The sequence below is a fragment of the Azolla caroliniana genome, unplaced genomic scaffold (assembly GCF_043228905.1).
Source record: "Azolla caroliniana isolate FFs.n. ecotype wild unplaced genomic scaffold, voAzoCaro1.0.p SCAF_22, whole genome shotgun sequence".
In the NCBI taxonomy this organism is placed as follows: domain Eukaryota; kingdom Viridiplantae; phylum Streptophyta; class Polypodiopsida; order Salviniales; family Salviniaceae; genus Azolla; species Azolla caroliniana.
Window position 1 is genome coordinate 3441233 of NW_028230457.1, and position 20625 is coordinate 3461857.

General features: G+C 41.1%; 1 protein-coding gene across 2 annotated transcripts; it reads right to left on the reverse strand.

The window, feature by feature from the left end:
• Positions 1-798: 798 nt before the first annotated feature.
• LOC147849837 (homeobox-leucine zipper protein PROTODERMAL FACTOR 2-like) lies at positions 799-12680 on the reverse strand. Of its 2 annotated transcripts, XM_087336918.1 has the most exons (10): positions 12297-12680; positions 11450-11567; positions 10501-10689; positions 9118-9588; positions 7134-7235; positions 6785-6991; positions 2863-3040; positions 2389-2666; positions 2061-2156; positions 799-1678 (listed from the first exon to the last, which is right to left on the reverse strand). In XM_087336918.1, exons 1-10 carry the CDS (start codon positions 12446-12448, stop codon positions 1277-1279), a joined length of 2193 nt encoding a protein of 730 aa, XP_087193044.1. In that variant the 5' UTR covers positions 12449-12680; the 3' UTR covers positions 799-1276. The 2 variants fall into 2 exon arrangements, with proteins under 2 accessions (XP_087193044.1, XP_087193045.1); XM_087336919.1 differs by lacking the exon at positions 11450-11567 and having other exon boundaries at positions 12297-12435.
• Positions 12681-20625: the final 7945 nt, after the last annotated feature.

Here is a 20625-nt window from a genome sequence, read left to right on the forward strand (position 1 = left end):
TCTTACTGTTCAGCCCTCATTGGGGGTAAAACTCCATCACAGTAACCTTTGTTATTCATACCCCTAGCAATTATGAAGACTTTCTAAATGTCATTTACTATTTCCAACCCCTCAAACTTGTATTGCCAATGCTGAGTTTTTTACTCAAATTTTGTGTTCTTATTGGTAAGGAGAAGGATGGTGAAGTATGCCTTTGTAGCTCTTTAGATCAAGCTTTTGCATGGTTTCACAATCATGAAAACTTTGATGTTATTTTACCGCAGAAAACACCATTAAAGATGTTTTCGACTATTTTATGTTTTTGTTGACAAAAGAATAGTGAAGTATGCCTCTTTTGTAGCACGTTAGATCAAGCTTGTGTGATTACACAATAATGAAAACATTATTGTTACTATGCCAAAGACTTCTTTTCATCAGCTGGTTCTGATTAGATTTATTTATTGTGTCCTGAAACTTGATTTCATTTTTGATCAAATGCTGACAAGTAATATGATTTGATCACCATTTTTTAAATGAAATGAAGTCTCATGATCTGGAAACTCTCGATCCATACACATGATTGAAATTAATGTTCATGTGCCAAAGTCTTCTTTTCACCTATTATTAGATTTTTGTGTCATCTAACCTAAATTTCATTTACTTCAAATACCAATGAAAAGTATGGTTTAATCACTATTTTTTAAATCAAATGAAGTCGTATTATTTGGAATTTCTCAATCCATACACTTTATTCAAACTTCCGAAAGAATCTTCAATGTGTAATTTGGTCTCAAATAAAACTATTTACTTGGATTGAAATGAACAAAATTCTGCAAGGAGACTAGCATAAGCAGATCAGAATTATACGAGTGTGCTGTACATCAGGCCCTGAGCAAAACTATTACACATTTACATCTGTCAAAATGGAATAGAGTACATAACCAAACCGCTATACCTATGTTAGGTGAAACTCCATGAAGGGTTCAATCTTGACTCAAACAGTTGACTGATAGGATAGGTTCACATTTAAAAATCATCTCTCAAATTTACAACAAATCGAAGCCTATTGCCATGATGTGCTTGATGATGGCACTCCACTATGAGCCCAGCAAGTGTAGAGGAAATGAAAATATTATACCCCAGCTCGATATTATCTTGGAAATGTTTCCAACGAACAATGTACTGTGATGTAAAAAATATATAGCCTAGTGGTTATAACGAAGCCTTGATATTTGGATCACTGTTACATAAAGCTGAAGGTGATTAGAAGCTATAAAGGGTGAACCTGGTTTGGCTACTACTCCTTGACTACCACACTCTTTATTCGACAAACTGTGGATGAGATGAGGTTGTTGACAGTGGCAACTGACTCTAGTGAGAGTTTGGCACTTGGAACATGATCTACCAATATTTGGAAAGCAACGGTAAGAAGACAACCGGATGTGGCTGTGGTAGTTGGACAAGCCTTGTCGGCTACCTTATTGTTGAAGAGAGAGGTACGTTCAGAGGATGAGTTAGTATTCCCATCTGGGAGTATAGCAAATCCTGATGGGAGTAGCAGCACTATATCTGGATCTCCTCCTTTAAGCACTGCTCCCATGGCTGCAACATCAACGGGTGCATATATTACTAACGAGCAAGATTTATCTGTGCAGCAATCCTGGAGTATAAGCATGTTACTTTGATTCGAATTCACAGCCTGTTGAAAAATACAAAACCACAAGAAAGGGCATGCATTCAAATTTTGAGCTGGTAAATTTGCTTGTATAGTATGTATATAGTCATACATGCCCCAGTAGGCTCATATTAAAAAAGAATATTCTTTGCATCACGTTCACTAAGTAGTTTACTTTTTTGGGGGGTTGGCGGGGGATACCAAAATACCCCCAAGTGGTAGTATTTGAAATATAGGAGTAATCTGGAATCAATCAAGCCCAAGTATTTTGATGTTTTGTTCTTGCAAGAAAGCAAAATGTAAATTTAACTCCTTATTCATCTTCTCAACTTTACACAACTAAGCTTTTGGTACAATGTAAAATATACATCCAAACTTACTTGAATTTCATCCAAAACATACTCACATTCACTTTCAACAAGGAAACGGAGTTGCCTGGGTCTTGCCCTTTAGGTACATGGAGAATCTCTTCTACTATGCCCATGTTGGAAAGAATATCCCACTAGAAAAAAACCAAACAAATAACTTCTTCTTCAGATGAAAAGTATAACCATCACAGTCCAATGCAATTAACTGTAACATTTTATTTCCAATGGATTAAACCAAAAAATCATTTTATTTAATGTGATAACCATCAGTTATCTAATTCCAATGGAAATTACCATAATCATTCATTTCCAATGAAAAATCATAATCGGTCAAATTTTCACTTCCAACTTTAACTAATTTATCACCTCGGCCCTGTATCTTTCATCACGAAGAAATTGGAAAATTCGATCCGGTGAGACAGGGAGCCAGAGGGAAGTAGCTGCACTGAGAAATATAACCGGAGGGCGGCCAGGATTGTCAACGCTCTTGCGGATGACGACATGGCAATCATCAGAAGGGCCATCCATACCAGAAAGAGTTATCCACATGTGATTGACCGAGGCACTCACTCCCCCGCAGAAGTTGTTGGTCATACGCTCAGCTAGCTTCAGCAGACTTCGACGCCCCTCAGGGCTCTGGAGCACTATAAAACAAAACACAGACAATTTTCCTAATCTTTTCTTCCTTTTATCAAAAATTCTACCCATCTTCCCTTAAACCCTAAATATTGTCAAATTTTAAATATTTTCTTCCATTATCAACGGTTATGACAGCACCTACTCATCTCCGAACAATAGAAATTAAATGTTAAACATATTGTTGCAGTTCGTAATTAGTACCTGAATGGCTGCCGGGGATGGAGCTCGTGTTGGACAAGAGGCTAGCAATACGTTCACACTGGCGCTGGAGAGTGGTGACCCATCGTTGAGCACCGAAGGCCAAGCCACTATCTACTAGCTCTTGGTAGGATGGATGTACCCCTGCATCGTCCACCTCTACATGTTCTACCCAGGTGACCTGTATGGCATACGTAAGATCACGTCTATTAAACACCATCCATTTGAAACATGTACGTTGTTTAATCACCCAGTTCCACCATCTTGCCAATGGACAAAAGGATATCTACACTAAATTGCCTTCATAATCCGCACAAGCCTGGATATTATTAAGATGATCATGTATAATAGCCACATTTTCAAACTCAAGTTCGTGCATCAGTACATGACAAGACCATGCACTGATATTAAGAGCTTTTCACACATTTACAAAACCTCAACTTCTAAATACAATAAGCTATTATATTAAAAACTGGAAAAGGCAATATAAAGTTCAACTTCTAAATACAATAAGCTATTATATTAAAAACTGGAAAAAGGCAATATAAAGTTATAGTTTTATTTTTCTTCATTTATTCTTTCTTCTTTTTTGTACAAATGAAATCATTTGATGACAGCATGTTCTTGTGTTATCTCCATCCTAGGTGTCATTGGATTGTGAGCAGTCATTTCTAACTTTGATAAAAAAGTTTGTACGTAACTTCTGCTGTTTAGAGTGAAACATGTTGCAAGGATAAATGTTCATGGATGCTCGCACGTTCAGTTCTACAATCATTGATAATGGATTAATTCCAAAGTAATTGGCACATTTGAATCATATAGTTCCCCGACCATATGGCATTTTCTGTGGTTTGTTCATACGGTGAAATTACTCTGTGATCTTATTCAACGCAAATTTTGATGCATGCTTCACAATATGCATTACCAATGGAATGAGTTAACTGTGGTATACCTTCAACTTTTCTTCCTCTATTTCCTTTTGATAACTTGAGGAAATGATTTGCTAGCATCAATTTCAGATCTTTGTTAACACTGACAGCAAGTCAAGGTACAAGATCTTCAAGTGTTTCTGAATAACAAAGTTAGTACCCTCTCCTCTTGAAGAAGTCATACTGCCAAAGATGAAAATATTGTCCAGTATAGCAAGTTAGAAATCTATCTTTCCATGGAAAGCATTGTCATTCAATATACACAGCGGTTTGTTTTCCAGAGGCATACTCAGCACAAAATTCACTCCAAGTTGATTGAGATACTTGTTCCATATAACTGTAAATGCATTTGTTCAAAATCAATCAAGAAATTGCCCCAAATCTCACTTGTCACTGTTGACTTATATTTTGCCACAGTATTCTTGTTAATATGTCCTATGCAACAAAGATTCTTGCTTTTTGGAAATACAACGGCCAAGGCATTCATCAACACTAGCTTTCTGTCAGTTACAACCACATTGATGGATTGCTTGAACTTCTCCAACGCCCATACGTAACTAACATCAATTTCCCCTCTGAGGAATACAAACCCCCCATTGAATATGTTGATGGGATGCCAACCAACCACATTGGGAAAGGGCACGCCAGACTTATTTTTCTTGTATGCGCAATCCATGACAAACACACTATACCATCTTATGCACATTTTAATGAATTCCTCGTAATAATACAGCAAATGTTTCGCTACTGATATTATTGTCAAGAGGGCCTATAAAAATATCTAATGCTTGCTTTAAAGTCATTTTATACAGAGCAAGATGCCGGTCAACCTTGATAAAACTAACTTGATAGTGTTTAACACCACCCAAACATGGGTAAAAAGATCAGAATGAGATTTCATCTCACGAAAAGAAAAGGTGGCATACACACAATCATACACATATATAGGAGTGACATTTACAGAGCCTTGATTCCCCTGCCTGTGCTCAATTTTCTCACGGATACCATTGAAAAATAATGTGCACATATCCAATTACAAGAACCACGAACTAAATTGTGGTAGTTTGGTACACTCGTGAACCAACCCTTCTCTATGACCAAGCCTCTTCGAGCTTATAATGGAACAGGTTTACAGATAACTTGGCCACAATGATAGCTACATGATAAGGAGTGAAGCACCTTTACCGCATGATATAATCTGGTAAGGAATGGAGGCATTCCTAATAGGGACTGATCCAACAAATTTGGGAGTCCCCTAATCAAAGATAGTCAAGATTGTCTTTACGTCATCAAAACAGCTGGCTGAATATTGAAACAATCATTATTGGTACCTTGAAATGCAAGAATGTTCCAATTGCATGGCGTAAGTATAAAGACACTTTCCCCATTCCTATATAGCTTGGATTATCCACACCTGAACATGACTAAACTGGAAAAGAAAAGAATGATTCGAGCTGACATCATTAATTTGGAAAATATAAGAGCATGGATCAGCCCAACAACATCTCTAGGTATGAGGATAGCTTACTACAAGGCACTCTATTCACACAGCTCGCAGGATGGTTTTATTATCAGACCTTACATGGATACACATCTATCTCATGCGCTCTGTCGTGGGATAGCGCAGATCAAAACCTTTTGAGATCAATTAGAAATTGAGATAGGCTGATATGCATATGAACCTATGGAAGAATGGATATGACAATTGTGCCATCAACGGGTGGATTCAAAAAATGCCATGTCTGTCACTGGTGGTTTTTATGACATAAGGAGATGCCATTGCCTCTTCAAATAAGGTTTTGGCCCACTACCCAAGATCATAGAATACGAATCCCAACAGTGCTTGGAACTGTTTTTGTTAGAACTCATGAGACATAGAGAGGAGTTGAAAGATAACAACCACAACAGCTAATCAATAGAGAACAATCACAGCTTTCTTTAGCCATGTCACTCTATCTCATGCTACGGAGTCAATCGCGAACTACATAAGTGGATTCTTAACGATGGCACTCAAAAGGGAATACGATAGATCATGCAATAGCAATATGTCTCTTGTGCACATAGGCCACAACCATCTTAACCACGATCTCGTCACGCTTGTCACCAACAAATAAAGGTCATCATCACCTGGCACCAATTTTAGAAATTTCGTGGCTTGATCACTATTGTTTAATAGTTCTATAGCTCCTGATTTTTCTTGTGACTTCAAATGGCTTGCAATGGAGTGACATGTAGGATTAGCTACTGGTTCATGAGATCATTTCAATGATTTTCCAAACATCAAGCCTTTTGAAATATTAAGTGGTAACTCCAAAGGGGCAATCAATGAGTCTTGTTCCTATATGATTTATATTTTCCAATCAGGTAATCCTCTTTTAGTAATTTCTGCCCAAATTACACTTCAACCATACTTTGCCTTGATGACAACTATTCTTGATCAAACTCATATAAAAGTTGGCTTCACAAAACTCTTTGATATACTGAAGCCCTGATTGGTAGGAAAGTTTTTGAGAGGTCCATAACCAAAGAGGAAGAAGAGGAAGAAAAAGAAATATCAATGCTAAACATTAGGTTAGAATTAGAATTTGAAGAAGAACGATGATGCAGAAAGAAAGATATATTAATGTCTTTTAAGAGGCCAAAATGGCCTATAAGACGAAACAAGAGATTACAACTTAAGTGTTGTCTCGTCTTTGAGAACAACAAATCAAAATAAAATAAATATTACTCAGTAAGAGAAAAGAAGAAAAACATAGATGGATGGAAAAAAAGCAACGTTTAGCTAATTTAGTTCCACTTTGTGTGGATTTAGAATTTTCCTATTTTCATATACAATTTATGAGTGTTCAATGCTGGAATGGAGTTTATCTTGTCAGCATTGGTGTTTGACAACCAGAATGGACTCTTGTTACATGAAGAGTTATCTAGAAATTAGTAAAAACTTATTTGGCATCGAACTGATCTCAATTTTACCGTTGTATACGAAAGATAATTACCTTGGAGTAACCATTGGAAGTCTCCTCGATTACACACCCTGATGGACGTTTTCGACATCTTAATAAGGATGGAGGAGGGTTCCCTCGTAAACTGTCTAAAGATACATCTACCACCACCCATAGATGGTCCACCTGCTTAGAATATCTTAGGAAGTAGATTTCCCTCGCAGGTACAAGAGGTGAGGGTAGTTGTAACTCTGCGTAGATCTGTACCAAAAAACAAAGAAGTCCACAATAAAGCAAACGAGATTGAATCAAACCAATTCTTAGGAAAGTTCTAACATAAGGAGTCAATTGAAATAAAACTGTAATGAGATCATTAAAACCCGCATATGTTTCTCATACATACCAAGTGCATTGCACCATCAAACGTATCACCAGTTCCATTTGATAGTACTTCAACAGTTTGTGCCTTTGCTATGATACATGGGAACATTTCTGTCCATCGCACCTGAGAAAAGTGTGTAAAAAAATGAAAAACATACATTTCTAAGACCAGAATAGTTTTGGCTTACAAATGAACTCTACATACGCATGTCAGCATGTGAATGAGAAAATGTGTGCATGTTTTGTTTTTTTTTTGTGTCTGGGGTTGGGGGGGAGGGAGAGGGATGAGATGAAAGAGCCTTGTAGCTCAGTTCGTAAGGTTGTACAAAGAAGACCCGAACATCATGCATCCAACCCCTACATTTCAGGGACATCTAGTAAACTAGAACACAGTGAGATTTGATCCTACATGTATGGGTTAGAATAAACATGGCTTACCATAGTCCTAATACATTAAAAAAAGATGATACAGAAATAAATAGCTACATTTAAAACTAAGACATGTATTGTAGGTGAGTGCAAATCTAGACTTCACTATAACTTTTTTTCAATCCTCAAGAATCATAGATTTTGTCCTCCATATCATCCATAGTATATAGTCTAGATGTTCTACCATCTTGATTCACATTACCAAAGTACAAGTGTATGTGATGTTAGAAATAATGGGAATCGATTAGGTAGGCATATAGAGTTACAATCACTACGATGTATATATGAAAACAAATTTTCTATTACATATGAGGGTAGCTCGCAATGGTAGCCCACACATGTGCTGACACCTTAGAGCTTAGATGGGATCTGGACCAGTTGCCTACAAAACTAGTTGGGACAGATAATAGTCACAGCCACTGTGTAAGAGATAGAGAGAGTGGATTATATTCTCTATTTGGTCTCAGTGTCACAATAAATGAGCAAGTCAGTTGATAGTAGTGGGGATATTGCTTTTTTGTCAACTGAGTTGTCATTTAATATGACCTAGCTCCCTAGATACAAGCTTGTGCTAGCTAGTACTTATCTTAAAAGTCAATGGCACATACTTCAAGACTAAGTAAATCTTAACTTGCCCACAGAATATTCTTCTATTCGACTTGACTAGTCAATCCTAATACCCTACTTCCCTCTTTCCTAAATGCATTCTGTCCTACTCATCTACGGTTTCCTACATTGACATCTTATCAACCCATATGCTCAGGTTGCACAATAGCTACTCCTCATTTGGGGTGCTATCACAAAGTGTGCACTCTAAGAATGCATGTGGGGATAAATTGACAACTTGGGGTTAATCATTGATTATATCTAACAGGTGACAGTTCAGATATTAATGCACATGAAGCATCATATTGAGTTTCTTTCACTCTTCACAAGAATGATCGGAAATCTCAGCAATGTTAAAAGGCCTTTCAAAGACATATATCATCTCTACAATGATGGCAACTCAGCTATCAAGGTGTCTAGAATTAGGTGGAGAGACCTTTTATAATACATGAATGGAATATGCTCTCTAGGTGAAGCCACTTCATAAAATACTCTTGCATTAGAAGGATTTTGAATCTCTTACATTAAATGGTTTGATTCTACACATCTGACGGAAAAGAATATGAGATTCGAAATCATACTATTTACCTAACGTAACATACAAAGGTTTCCCTCCTTTGAGTGAAATTCCTATAATGCCACTCTAGCTTCCCTAACATGTTCTTGAAACCTAATCAAAGTTATTTTTGAAAGTTCTGTGGCCAGCATGCATAACATTGACTGCCATGGATATTATAGTAACATAAACAACTTAAGATTCATGAATGGGACTTACGAGACTATCAATATGGAGGAGTCTACTATATTCTGTATTCAGTAGAATGTTTTTATTTGTAATCCATTTAGGATCTTTCTACAAGAAATAGTCAATAATAAAATTATGAAAAACAATAGCACAGAGGTTAAACTCGGTTACCCAATACAAGATTATGAAAAACAAAGGCATTTCTATTAAGGAAACCAGTAAGTACCACATTCATGAGTGTTTCAATAAGGGTGGGAGCATCCATCATGACAAGGTCAGTTTCTCTTGTTGCTTCAACCTTGAGGCCAAAAGGAGTAGGTCCAATAACAGAAGGAAAACGTTGTAAGTACTCATGATTATCAAGCACTTCAACATTTGAGGTAGGATCTGGAACCCACAGGGGCTCGCCAGCTTGAGCAACCTGAGCCAGCTCCTCCATGGCTGAAACGGCAAGCTCAACGACACTGACTTTCTCTGCATCTGTCAAACAAAGTGGCCGTGATGCAATCTCCGACACTGATGGTCCTGCCGCAGCAAGCTCACTTAGTGAAGTGGGTTCTTGTATATTATTTAATCCTAACTCTGTAGATGATGTGGGTGGTGATGATGCTGTTAGGGGTGCTGGCACTGTTAATGTTGAAGTTGTTGGAAGTGGAGAAGCAGATGGCCTCTTTGCCAGAATTGCTAACCTAGCAACCTGCCGAGCAAAGTTGCAATAATGATTAAACTAAAAATCCATAATTCAAGTGCATTCCTGAATTTGATTTCACATTAATTTGTTGCAAGTATAGAAATATAGTTCATGCCTCAGTAATAAAATGAAATGAAATGTTGCATTAACATTTTCAGAAGCCCGAGTGACCTATGAGACCACATCTAATTAAAATGAGTATCTTTATTCAATGAGCATTAAAATAGCATCCATGGAACAATGCTGAATACAATTTCACATCCATTGCTGAGATTGAATATGATTTCACGATAAAGGATTACTACAGAAATAGTTTTCTAACTAAGGTTTTCAGTGAGCTCAACTCTATACTTGAGATGCACTCCTGAATAAGATTTCACTGTTCCATATTAATGGAGTTTTAGCAAATGGCTCAAGACTCGAATTGTCTTCCAATGAGCTTCTTTCAAGAGCATTAAGCTAACATTCATAGCTGAATATGATTCTGTATCCACACTGACCTTGAATATTACTTCACCTAAGGTTATACTTATGGCAATAGTGTATAGATTGTCAATGCTTCTTTGATGAGCATTAAAGTAAATAGACCATCATTTAAATAATACACTGTGAACTTTAAGGTACATTGAAATAACATCTATGAACCACATCTGTATATAATTTCACATCCACACTGACTTTATTCATGTCAAAATAATGGATTCCAACTAGAGAAATAGATCATGAGCTTCTTAGTTAGACAACTAAGTAACCCCCATAATCTGATACACTTCTGCACATCAACTCACATTAATGGATTTCAACAAAACAAATCTGATACACTTCTGATACTTGAAATGAGAAATATTTTCACTAAACTCTTTTAATGAACGTTGAAATTAGATGCGTAGTTGAACATGATTTCACATACACACTGACCTCTTCTTTGAGCTTGGCATTCTCCAACCTCAGTTGGTGGTCTTCTGATGATTCTTCATGCATGCTTGTAGGGCCTCCACAATTGGAGCAAAGCACACTTCTGATAGTGCTTTGTAGTGCAGCATTCTCAGCCTTGAGTTTGTCATTCTGGCTTCTTAGGTAAGAATTGTCGTGCCTTTCTTGGTGAGCCTGGTACACATAAGGAAATACACTGTCAATATGTGTGATACATCATCTAGTTGTAAACAAAGAATAAGTTAGCAAAGAACATGCCCTCATCCAGTTATAAACAAAGAAGAGTTAGCAAGTTGACGTCCTTATAGACTCCAGTTATAAACAAAGATTAGCCTTCCAAGACTTGCAATAAGTACAGATTAAAAAGTTTAGGAGAGAATCCTAGACTGGGTAGCAAGAAACAGCTCTAGAAAAACATAGAAATCAGGGATGCTTTATTCAGAGAACTTAGGACATAATCAAGTGATGAAACGAGTTAAATAATTTAGCCAGACATTGAAATTTGAAAGAAGAAACTCTGGTTCTTCAGCAAGTGAACATGGAGCTTGAGTCATACTTGAGCATCTAATTTAATCGTTATTGGGGCAATTGTGCATTTAGGAGAATGTGATCCTGTCATATCCTTAACTCATGAAGCATTCAGAGAACTTAGGACATAATCAAGTGATGAAACGAGTTAAATAATTTAGCCAGACATTGAAATTTGAAAGAAGAAACTCTGGTTCTTCAGCAAGTGAACATGGAGCTTGAGTCATACTTGAGCATCTAATTTTAATCTATAACGGTCATGTTTATTGGGGCAATTGTGCATTTAGGAGAATGTGATCCTGTCATATCCTTAACTCATGAAGCATAATGTAGATCCATTAGAAATAACCTATGCATAAGTAATAGGATAATAGAGAATACACAAGGAGAAGAAGTTTCAGCAAACCTTCATCTGTGTGCGCTTGTTTTGGAACCAGAATTTAACTTGCCTTGGGTCCAGATTGAGCTCTCTGCTGAGCTCAAGCCTAGCTTTCTCATCGGGATGAGGACACTCCTTGAATAATCTGTATCCCCAATGATATCAAAACACAGTACCAAGATTTAGTACCAGTGAATGCGAACCTCCACTAACCCTTTCTTCGGCTGGGAATATATGTGCTAACGTGCACTCACTGTATAAGTCTCCCGAGTTCTCATTTTTTCGGAGACTGATTACGTAACAATCACATATACTTTGGCATTTAAATTTTCATTGATTTGCAAAAAGGTAAAATTCTATAGGGAGACAAGGATTACATAATTTTACCTGTATTACTTGTACCCATGGTCTTTTAAAAATCGTACTTCAATCATAACATAGTTACATAATCTGTACAATTGAAGTCTGTTTCAATCCACCAGACATTCCTAAAGATTCACATCAATGTAGCTTTCAGCCTTGTACGGGCTTTTGATGATGGTAGTATTGCATTCCACTTGATTTCTCTCACTCACTGGTAATACTTACTTGTACAAATCAGATACTAAACCTAGAGTCTATATGGCTCAAATGCCGACAGCCGCATAAAGTTCCGAAGCCCAAATTCTAACATGTCCTGAATCTAAATTCTAGGGAAGATAAGAGCTTAAACCTAAATTGAGTTAAAGAGCTCAACATGTTTAAAAGCTGAGAAAACAACAGTGTTCCGTGTTCCAAATTGCAACAAAGTTCCAGACCTCAAAAACCTAACAAAGTTCAATAATTCCAAGCTTAGAAACTCTAACAACGTTCCATGGCTGCTAGGAAGACCTACCGTTCCATTTCTTGGATTTGTCTCTGCGTGTGTCTGTGATATCGTTTCCTTCCTTTTCTTTGCACTTCTTGTTCATCTGCAGAACCAGCTCCATCGCTACTAATGGATTTACTCTCGATCTCATCCCCTTGGTCTCTCCCTCCTCTCAGCATCTTCTGCCTCTACCGGTTTCGTCAATTGTTTCTTTTTACTCAGTTATTCCCCTGCACTCTTCAGCGCTTCAAATCCATGGAGCTCTGTCGCACAAGGCTCGCAGCCGATCAAAAGATTCCGATATCTCCATGGGCATAGCCAAGCAAGCACGAGAAGGAAGGGATAGTTGCTCAGAGTGGCAAAAGCGCATACAAAATAAGGGCTAAGGTGTTATCTATTCTGTTCTGCTCTGCTCTGTTCTGTGTTGTGCTGTTCTGCACCTGTCCTCTTATGTTATGTCCGGTTCTGTACCTGTCCTGTTCTGTTCTGTTCTGTTCTGTTCTGTTCTATTCTGTTCTGTAGTGTACTGTATGAAGCTCTGTGGAAAGGAGGAGGTCTGATCTGCGCAGCGATGAGGAAGAGGGGAAACAGAGTGGTGAGGAGATATGGCACTCGGAGGTCTCTGGTGTGAAGATGTTCTGTTCTGTTCTGTTCTGTTCTGTTCTGTTCTGTTCTGTTCTGTTCTGTTCTGTTCTGTTCTGTTCTGGTCTGGTCTGGTCTGGTCTGGTCTGGTCTGGTCCGGTCCTAAGCTGTTCCTTGTGCAGCTGGTGGGATCATAAGAAACATGGATGGGGAATTTATAAGCCCCCATAAATTGGGCCACCTAATTACTTAGAAGGGAAAGAAAGGACATGGGAAGGGTGACAAAGCAACATATGAGGAATACCTAAAACAAAACTAATGGTAGGAAGTTGGGCTTTCGAACCTCAAATGATTATAATAGAGATTGCGTTTGTGGAGTGGATAAGGTCTGGAATATTTTAGGGGGGGATACAGACAAAAGTGAACCCCCTATTTAAGTAGAGTAAGAATAACAAACTTCAATGAGTTATAATACACACCATATATTTCTATGATTTGTACCATGTTTTGCTAATTGGTATATTGTATGGAGGCAACTAACCATGAGAAACAAAGCACCACATATGCCAAGCCCTCTGGACTCTCAAGAGAGGGGGAGACCATAAGAAAAATTACAACATCAAAGGGAGAGACTCAATAGTTGCCTATTGTTAAAGAATGGGAAGGCAAGAGTGGTTGCAATGCAGCGGAAGGTGAACGTGTGTGTGTGTGTGTGTAACAGTAGAGAGAGAGAGACAGAGATAGACAAAAGTGTATATAACTAACAAAATGAAATACATCCAACAATGACTAAGTTACACTGAGTTGGTTTATATACCAACTAAGCTAGGGCAAGCGCCCTTTCTACTATTTACAAAACTAGCTTGGAGTATCCATGTGCTAGTTTGAAACCTATCTATGGGAAGTTGAGTTCGATTCTCAACACGCCCCTTCAAACACAACTTCCATCTGTCGGAAAGTCGTTTAGTTCGTGCTTCAACTTGTCTAGTCGGTTGTGTTGCGTATTGCATAGCCTATCCATGTTGCGTCTGCGTACTCCCCCTCAAGCTCGGCAATGTGGACGACGTGAGACCAAGATCCGATGCAAATTGCCCGAGCTTGTCAACGCCTAAGGCCTTCGTAAAGATATCAGCGACTTGCAGGTGTGTGCTGATGTGTTGGAGGTCAATTTCTCCGGCCTGGACGCGCTCGCAGATGAAGTGGTAGTGCACTTCGATGTGTTTAGTCCGCGCGTGAAATACGGGGTTATGCGCGAGGTAGATATTGCTCATGTTGTCGCGGTACATGCATATTGGATCTTTGATGGGTACGCCCAGATCTTTTAGTATACACTTAAGCCATACAACTTCGCATGTGGCGACTGTTGCGCCCCTGTATTCGGCTTCCGTGCTCGACAGTGCGATTGTCGGTTGTTTCTTACTGCTCCAGGAGATCGCTCCACTGCCGAGGGAGAAGACAAATCCGGATGTGGATCGTCTATCCGCTTTGTATCCTGGCCAGTCCGCGTCTATGTACCCTTCAAGTTGAATGGTCGTATTCGACTTATACAAGATGCCATAATCCACTATTGTGTTGGCATACCGTAGTATCCTCTTAGCGCAATCGAGGTGAAGGTTGCTTGAGTTCTGCATGAATTGGCTAAGTAGGCCGACCGAAAAACTGAGGTCGGGTCGCGTAATGGTTAGGTAGATTAGACTGTCGATTAGTTGACGATACTGAGTCGACTCGCTCGCAGTCGTGCCAGAACTGGCATCGATCTTGAGATTACGTTCAAGAGGGGTAATCATAGGTTTGCACTCTATCATTCCGAACTTGTAGAGTAAGTTGAGAATGTAGTGCCATTGTGAGATCATGATCCCGACTGGTGTCCGGATTACTTCAATACCTAGAAAGTAATGAAGTTCGTGTAGGTCCTTCATTTCGAATCAGCCGGAAAGAAGTGATTTAACTTTGTTAATCTCGGCGAGATCCTTTCCTCCGATAACTAAGTCATCCACGTATAGAATGATGACTATCGAGCTATCGGACTCATTTCGGATGTATAGAGTGTTGGGGACAAGGCCGTCAATGAAGAACCTGTGTATGAGAATGAAACAAGATAGACACAGAGAGAGAGAGAGATAGGCACAAAGAAAAACGATTTATTTCTTAATAGCAATAGTTACAAAGAATGACAACCAACCTTTTCTAAAGGTTACAAAGTCACTTTATATAGTGACTGTCCTAGGGCAACTGCCCTTTATGCTATTTATAGAAATAGCCCAAACTTGGGCTGTCCAAAGGGACAATGTGAATACGGCCATTATACACTCGTATTTGACACTCCTCGGTAATGGGGTGTATACATGGGTTATCTAAAAAATTACAGGTATATAGAAGGTTTATCGAACAAATCGGTTTTGTTAGAGTCGGCAAGATTCGAATACAGAAGACCGAACCAGTCGGGTCGGAATAGCTGAAGTTGATCCTCAAAGAACCAATGTCGGTTGTCCAAAACCATCTTGTATTGTGTGTCCGACTTAACCAGATCGATTTTTCGTTACACCCATCTGGTGCCGAAGGGATCGGAAGCAATCCGCCGAAAGACACTTGGTCATTCCATCTGCGACATTATCGGTTGTGGATATCTTCTCAAGTCCGATTTTCCCTGAAATGACGCAGTCCCGAACGAAGTGATATCGAACGTCGATATGCTTGGAGGCATTGTGGTGAACCGGATTCTTTGACAAAGCAACAACACCATGACTGTCGCTGTAGAAAACTGGAGCCGAGTCAAGGTCGACTTGTCGAAACGTGTGCGCCAGCCAACCGAGCCATAAAGCTTCTTTTGCCGCGTCGGATGCAACTACATATTCCGCTTCGGTCGTTGAGGTGGCTGTGCACTCCTGAAGTTTCGACTTCCACGAGATTGCTCCATTGCCGAATTTGAAACAATATCCGGTTGTTGATTTCCAACTGTCCACGCAGCCGGCGAAGTCCGAGTCGGTGTAACCGACTACGCCTGAGGTTGAGTTCGGGCTAAAAAGAATGTCGTAGTCTTTTGTGCCAGCTAGATATCTGAACACATGCTTGACTGCGTTCCAGTGCGATCAGCCTGGGTTGTGCATGAATCTGCTGACGACTCCTACGGTGTGAGAAATATCAGGCCGTGTCGCGACCATCACGTACATAAGGGAACTGGCTGCCGGTGCATACGGTACCGACTTCATATCTTCCCCCTCCGGACCGGATGTCAGGCAGTCTCGCTGAGACAACCGAAGGTTAATGGGGAGTGGGGTCGAAGCAGACTTGGCCGAGTGCATGTTGAAGCGTTCCAAGACACGTCTGATGTAGTCGGTTTGAGACAAGAAAAGTTGTCGTTTATCGCGATGCCGACTAATCTTCATACCAAGTATGTGTCTTGCCGGACCGAGATCCTTCATGGCAAACTTCAACCGCAGTTTCCGAACGAGTTCGGTGAGCTCTCCGGCATGTCGGCCGGAGAGTAGCATGTCGTCCATGTAAATGATGAGGAAGACGGGGGACCCGTCTTGAGCTGTTTTGGTGAAGAGACAATGGTCCTCATCGCTCTTGGAGAAGCCGACCGACTGGATGAAGTCGTCGAACTTCTTGTACCACTGTCGGGGTGCCTGTTTCAAGCCGTAGAGACTCTTCCTGAGTTGGCAGACTAGATGTTCCGTTGCTCCATATAGATTTCCTCTTGTAGGTCACCGTGAAGGAATGTTGTTTTTACATCTAGCTGAATCAGCTCCAAGTTGTCCGCGGCCACGACGCTGAGTATGAAACGAAGGGTCGTCATTTTCACCTCTGGTGAAAAGATTTCGTCGAAGTCGACGCCATATTCTTGTCTAAAACCCTTCGCAACTAATTGGCCTTGTACTTTGGGTTGGTCGAGTCGGACGTCTCTTTTAGTTGATAGACCCATTTACATGGAAGAGCACGTCGATTCTTCGGTAATTCGACCAAGTCCCAAGCCTTGTTTGCCCGAATGGAGTGCATTTCCGACTCCATCGCTAGATGCCATGTGGATGAATCGGCAGATGCCAATGCTTCTTCGTAAGACATCGGTTCGTCAGCATCGGTAAAGAAAATTCCAGGAGAGTACCTCTCCGGAGGTTGCGACAATCTCTTGGATCTGCGAGGTATGACTAGACTAGTCGCACCGGGTGACAATGTCGAATGGTCGGGAGCCGAGCCATTTGGCTGTGCCGAATTGGTGGATTCGGTGCGAGAGTTGTCGGTTACCCGTGAAACCGATCTCGTGTTGTGGGCTGGGCCGTCATGAAGGGTTGGCACTTCGGAAAATATTACCCTTCGGACTTCAATAGGCCTTTCGGTCGTTTTATGCATAGTCGACTCATTGAACACGATGTCCGAACTTTGGACGATTTGTCTGTGCTCGAGGTCCCAGAGTCGGTATCCGATCTCGTCGTCGGGTCCATACCCAAGGAAAACGCATTTCCTTGATCTTGGTTCGAGTTTCCGGTGATCGTCTTTTGGTATGAGGGCGTATGCCTCGCAACCGAAGATCCTCAGCTTGTCATAATTCGGCTTGCTACCGGTCCATATTTCTTGAGGTATTTGAAGTCCTAGAGGTCTACTTGGCAACATATTTATTATGTGTACTGCCGTAAGTAGAGCCTCCGCCCAAAAGCCATCCGACAGTCCGGAGTGTTGGAGCATGGATACTACGCGTTCTTGAATCGTCTGATTCATGCGTTCAACAATTCCGTTCTACTCTGGACTATAGGGTGCCGTATATTCACGTCGAATGCCGCGTTCCCGACCGAATTTGATGAATTCTTCAGACTTGAATTCTCCTCCATTGTCGGTTCGGAGACATTTCAGTTTCTGACTAGTCTGATTTTTGACCATTGCAAGCCATTTGGAGAAGATTGAGAACACCCGATCTTTGGTTCTGATGGGGTAAGCCCACACCTTCCGAGTTGAGTCGTCAATGAAACTGAAGAAGTACGAAGCACGACCAAGAGACTGATGTGGCATTGGGCCACAGACGTCCGAGTGGACCAAGTCGAGTGGGCTCGATTCTCTTGGTGCTGATGTCGGGTGTGATGCGGCTACCTGTTTGCCGTACTGGTAGTGCTCGAAGAATTGGTGATCCGAGAAGGAGAGCTTGGGGATGTAACCGGCTTTGGATAGGTCCGTTATGCCGGCCTTGCTAAGGTGTCCAAGTCGTCTGTGCCATAACGATTACACAGGGATATCAACCAAAAATAAGTCACCCTCTCTGAGTGTGACATATAAGGGGTACAAAGAGTGTACCTTTGGTCCTCGAGCAAGCAGGAGGTTCCCTTTGTGGAGTGTCCACCCTCCTGATGAGAACCTGGCATGGATGCCATCTTCGTCAAGTTGTCCGACTGAGATCAAGGGTCTTGAAAGCTCAGGAACGTGTCAGCCGTTGTGTAGTACGAGTGTAGAGCCACCCAGAAGGTACGATGCTGATTCCGATTATAGCACAGTGCTGCGAGTTTTCGACTCGAACTGAGTCAGAGTGCCGGCCCGAGTATTGCCGAAATTGAGGTCAGTGAGGTGTCACATGATACGATGCGCCCGAGTCCAGGAGCCATGTGCTCGATTCCTCAGTCGTAAGCAGAACTTCTGATTCGACTAGGTTCTCTATGGCGAATATGTTCGGGTTGGTCGTCAAAATTTCGGTTGAAGAGCCGACGTAGTTGACCTCCTCATACCGGCTACTCTTCTGATCCGCTGTCTGAGCTTTGTCGGTTTTTGCTTTGAGTGCCCGACAGTCGGCTTTGATGTGTCCCGGTTTCTTGCAGTAGTTGCAGATTCGGTTGTCCCGAGACTTGCTCCGGCTTCGTTGATTGTTCAGCGGTCGCGAAGAACTTCTTCCCCGGTTGTTCGATCGGTCGGTTGAACCTTCTACTACGTAAGCTTCATCCGCCAAGTCTTTGGCGAAAGACTTTCTCCAAGTTGCTTCAGTTAGGATTGTGCTCGTGACTTTGGAGTACTTAACGGCAGCTGTTGAAGCATTGCACACGACTGTAACGAAAGTTTCCCATGAAGAGGGGAGAGTACTCATGAGTATCATTGCTCTGAGTTCGTCCTCGATTGTCGTCCCCTGAGACGAGATTTGGGAGCTTATTCTTTCGTACTCGTTGAGATGTGCCTGAACCGAAACGGATTCTTTCATCCGCAAGTTGTAGAGGTGCCGGATCAGATACATCTTCGTTGCAGCGACCTTCTTTTCATAAGTTTCCGACAGTGTTTTCCAAAGTTCAAAAGCTATCGAGCACGATTGCACTGTGAAGTACATAGACTCCGATAAGTGCATTCAAATCGTGGTGTGAACGATTCTATCCAGCTTTAGCCATTCGTTTGTCTTGTATGCTTCTGGAGGATTTTCATTCTCAATCGGGTCTATCTGACCTTTGACTATGAGATAGTCCTGCATTTGTTCCTTCCAGAAGTTGAAGTTCGAACTGTCGAACCTCCTTAGAATCATCTCCGATGAGTTGGATGTTGATGCCATTCGCTTCGGTTTCGGTTTGTAAGACTCGGTTCGGAGTTGACTATGAACCTTAGTGGGGTGCAGCCGGTCGGGTCACCTGATATCGTTCTAGTCGGTTTTGAACCCGCGTCGGTTTGGTTTCGGATACTTGTTGCTGAACTTGCTCGGAGTGACTACGGTAACTTGAGGGACAGAACCGGCTGGTCTTCCCGAATGTTGCCGAGTCGGAGTGAGCCCGGCTAGCTTCCGATTGTATGCCGAATACCGATTACAAGAAACCGATTGTTTGGGCCGATTTTGCTTCGGATGACTACAACGATGAGAGGGACGGATCCAACTGATCCTCCCGAATGTCGATCACCCGAGTGAAGCACGAATTTGGTTGTTGCTTGGAGACCAATCTGCAGCGAGCGATTACAGCAAGCGGGTGAATAGCGTCCGGTAACCTATTCGGATGTTGTTTAACTGAATGAAGCACGATTGGGTCGGTTGTTGGTCAAGGAGCTCCCCTCAAGTGGTTACAATCACAGGAACAGAGTACAGCCGACTGGCTTACTCCAATTTGTGATTTAACCCAGTGAGATGCGAGCTTTTTGTTTTTCTTCTCCCTTCTCTATTCTTCAAAGAAAACGAAATGTTGTGTGGTGTACTATGACGGCCGATAGCGGGTTGAAGAACCTCCAACGCTCTGATACCAAATGTTGGGGACAAGGCCGTCAATGCGGAAGTGCAAGCAACATTCGTGATGAAGAAGAACTTGTGTATGAGAATGAAACAAGATAGACAGAGAGAGAGAGAGAGAGAGAGAGAGAGAGAGATAGGCACAAAGAAAAACGATTTATTTCTTAATAGCAACAGTTACAAAGAATGACAACCAACCTTTTCTAAAGGTTACAAAGTCACTTTATATAGTGATTGTCCTAGGGCAACTGCCCTTTATGCTATTTATAGAAATAGCCCAAACTTGGGTTGTCCAAAGGGACAATGTGAATACGGCCATTATACACTCGTATTCGACACAGAGATGTATCAGATTTTGACATCCGAAAGCCGACTTGGTGAAGATATTGCGCGATCTTCGAGTGTCAAGCACGCGGTGCTTGTTTGAGGTCGTAGAGTGGCTTCTTGAGTTGGCATATGGCATGCAGATGATTACGCGATTCGAATCCGGGTGGTTGTGTCATATATACCTCTTCTTCTAGCTCTCCTTGGAGGAAAGCGTTTTTCACGTCCATCTGATGGAGGTGCCACCCTTTTGTTGCTGCTAGCGCGATTACGGTTCGT

Excerpts from the sequence above, each read along its gene's own strand:
- LOC147849837 (XM_087336918.1), bottom strand. The coding sequence starts at position 12,448 with ATGCTGAGAGGAGGGAGAGACCAAGGGGATGAGATCGAGAGTAAATCC. Across the intron at positions 11,568-12,296 it reads CAAATCCAAGAAATGGAACG|ATTATTCAAGGAGTGTCCTC; the intron begins GTAGGTCTTCCT and ends TTGGGGATACAG. Across the intron at positions 6,992-7,133 it reads TTGATGGTGCAATGCACTTG|ATCTACGCAGAGTTACAACT; the intron begins GTATGTATGAGA and ends TTTTTGGTACAG.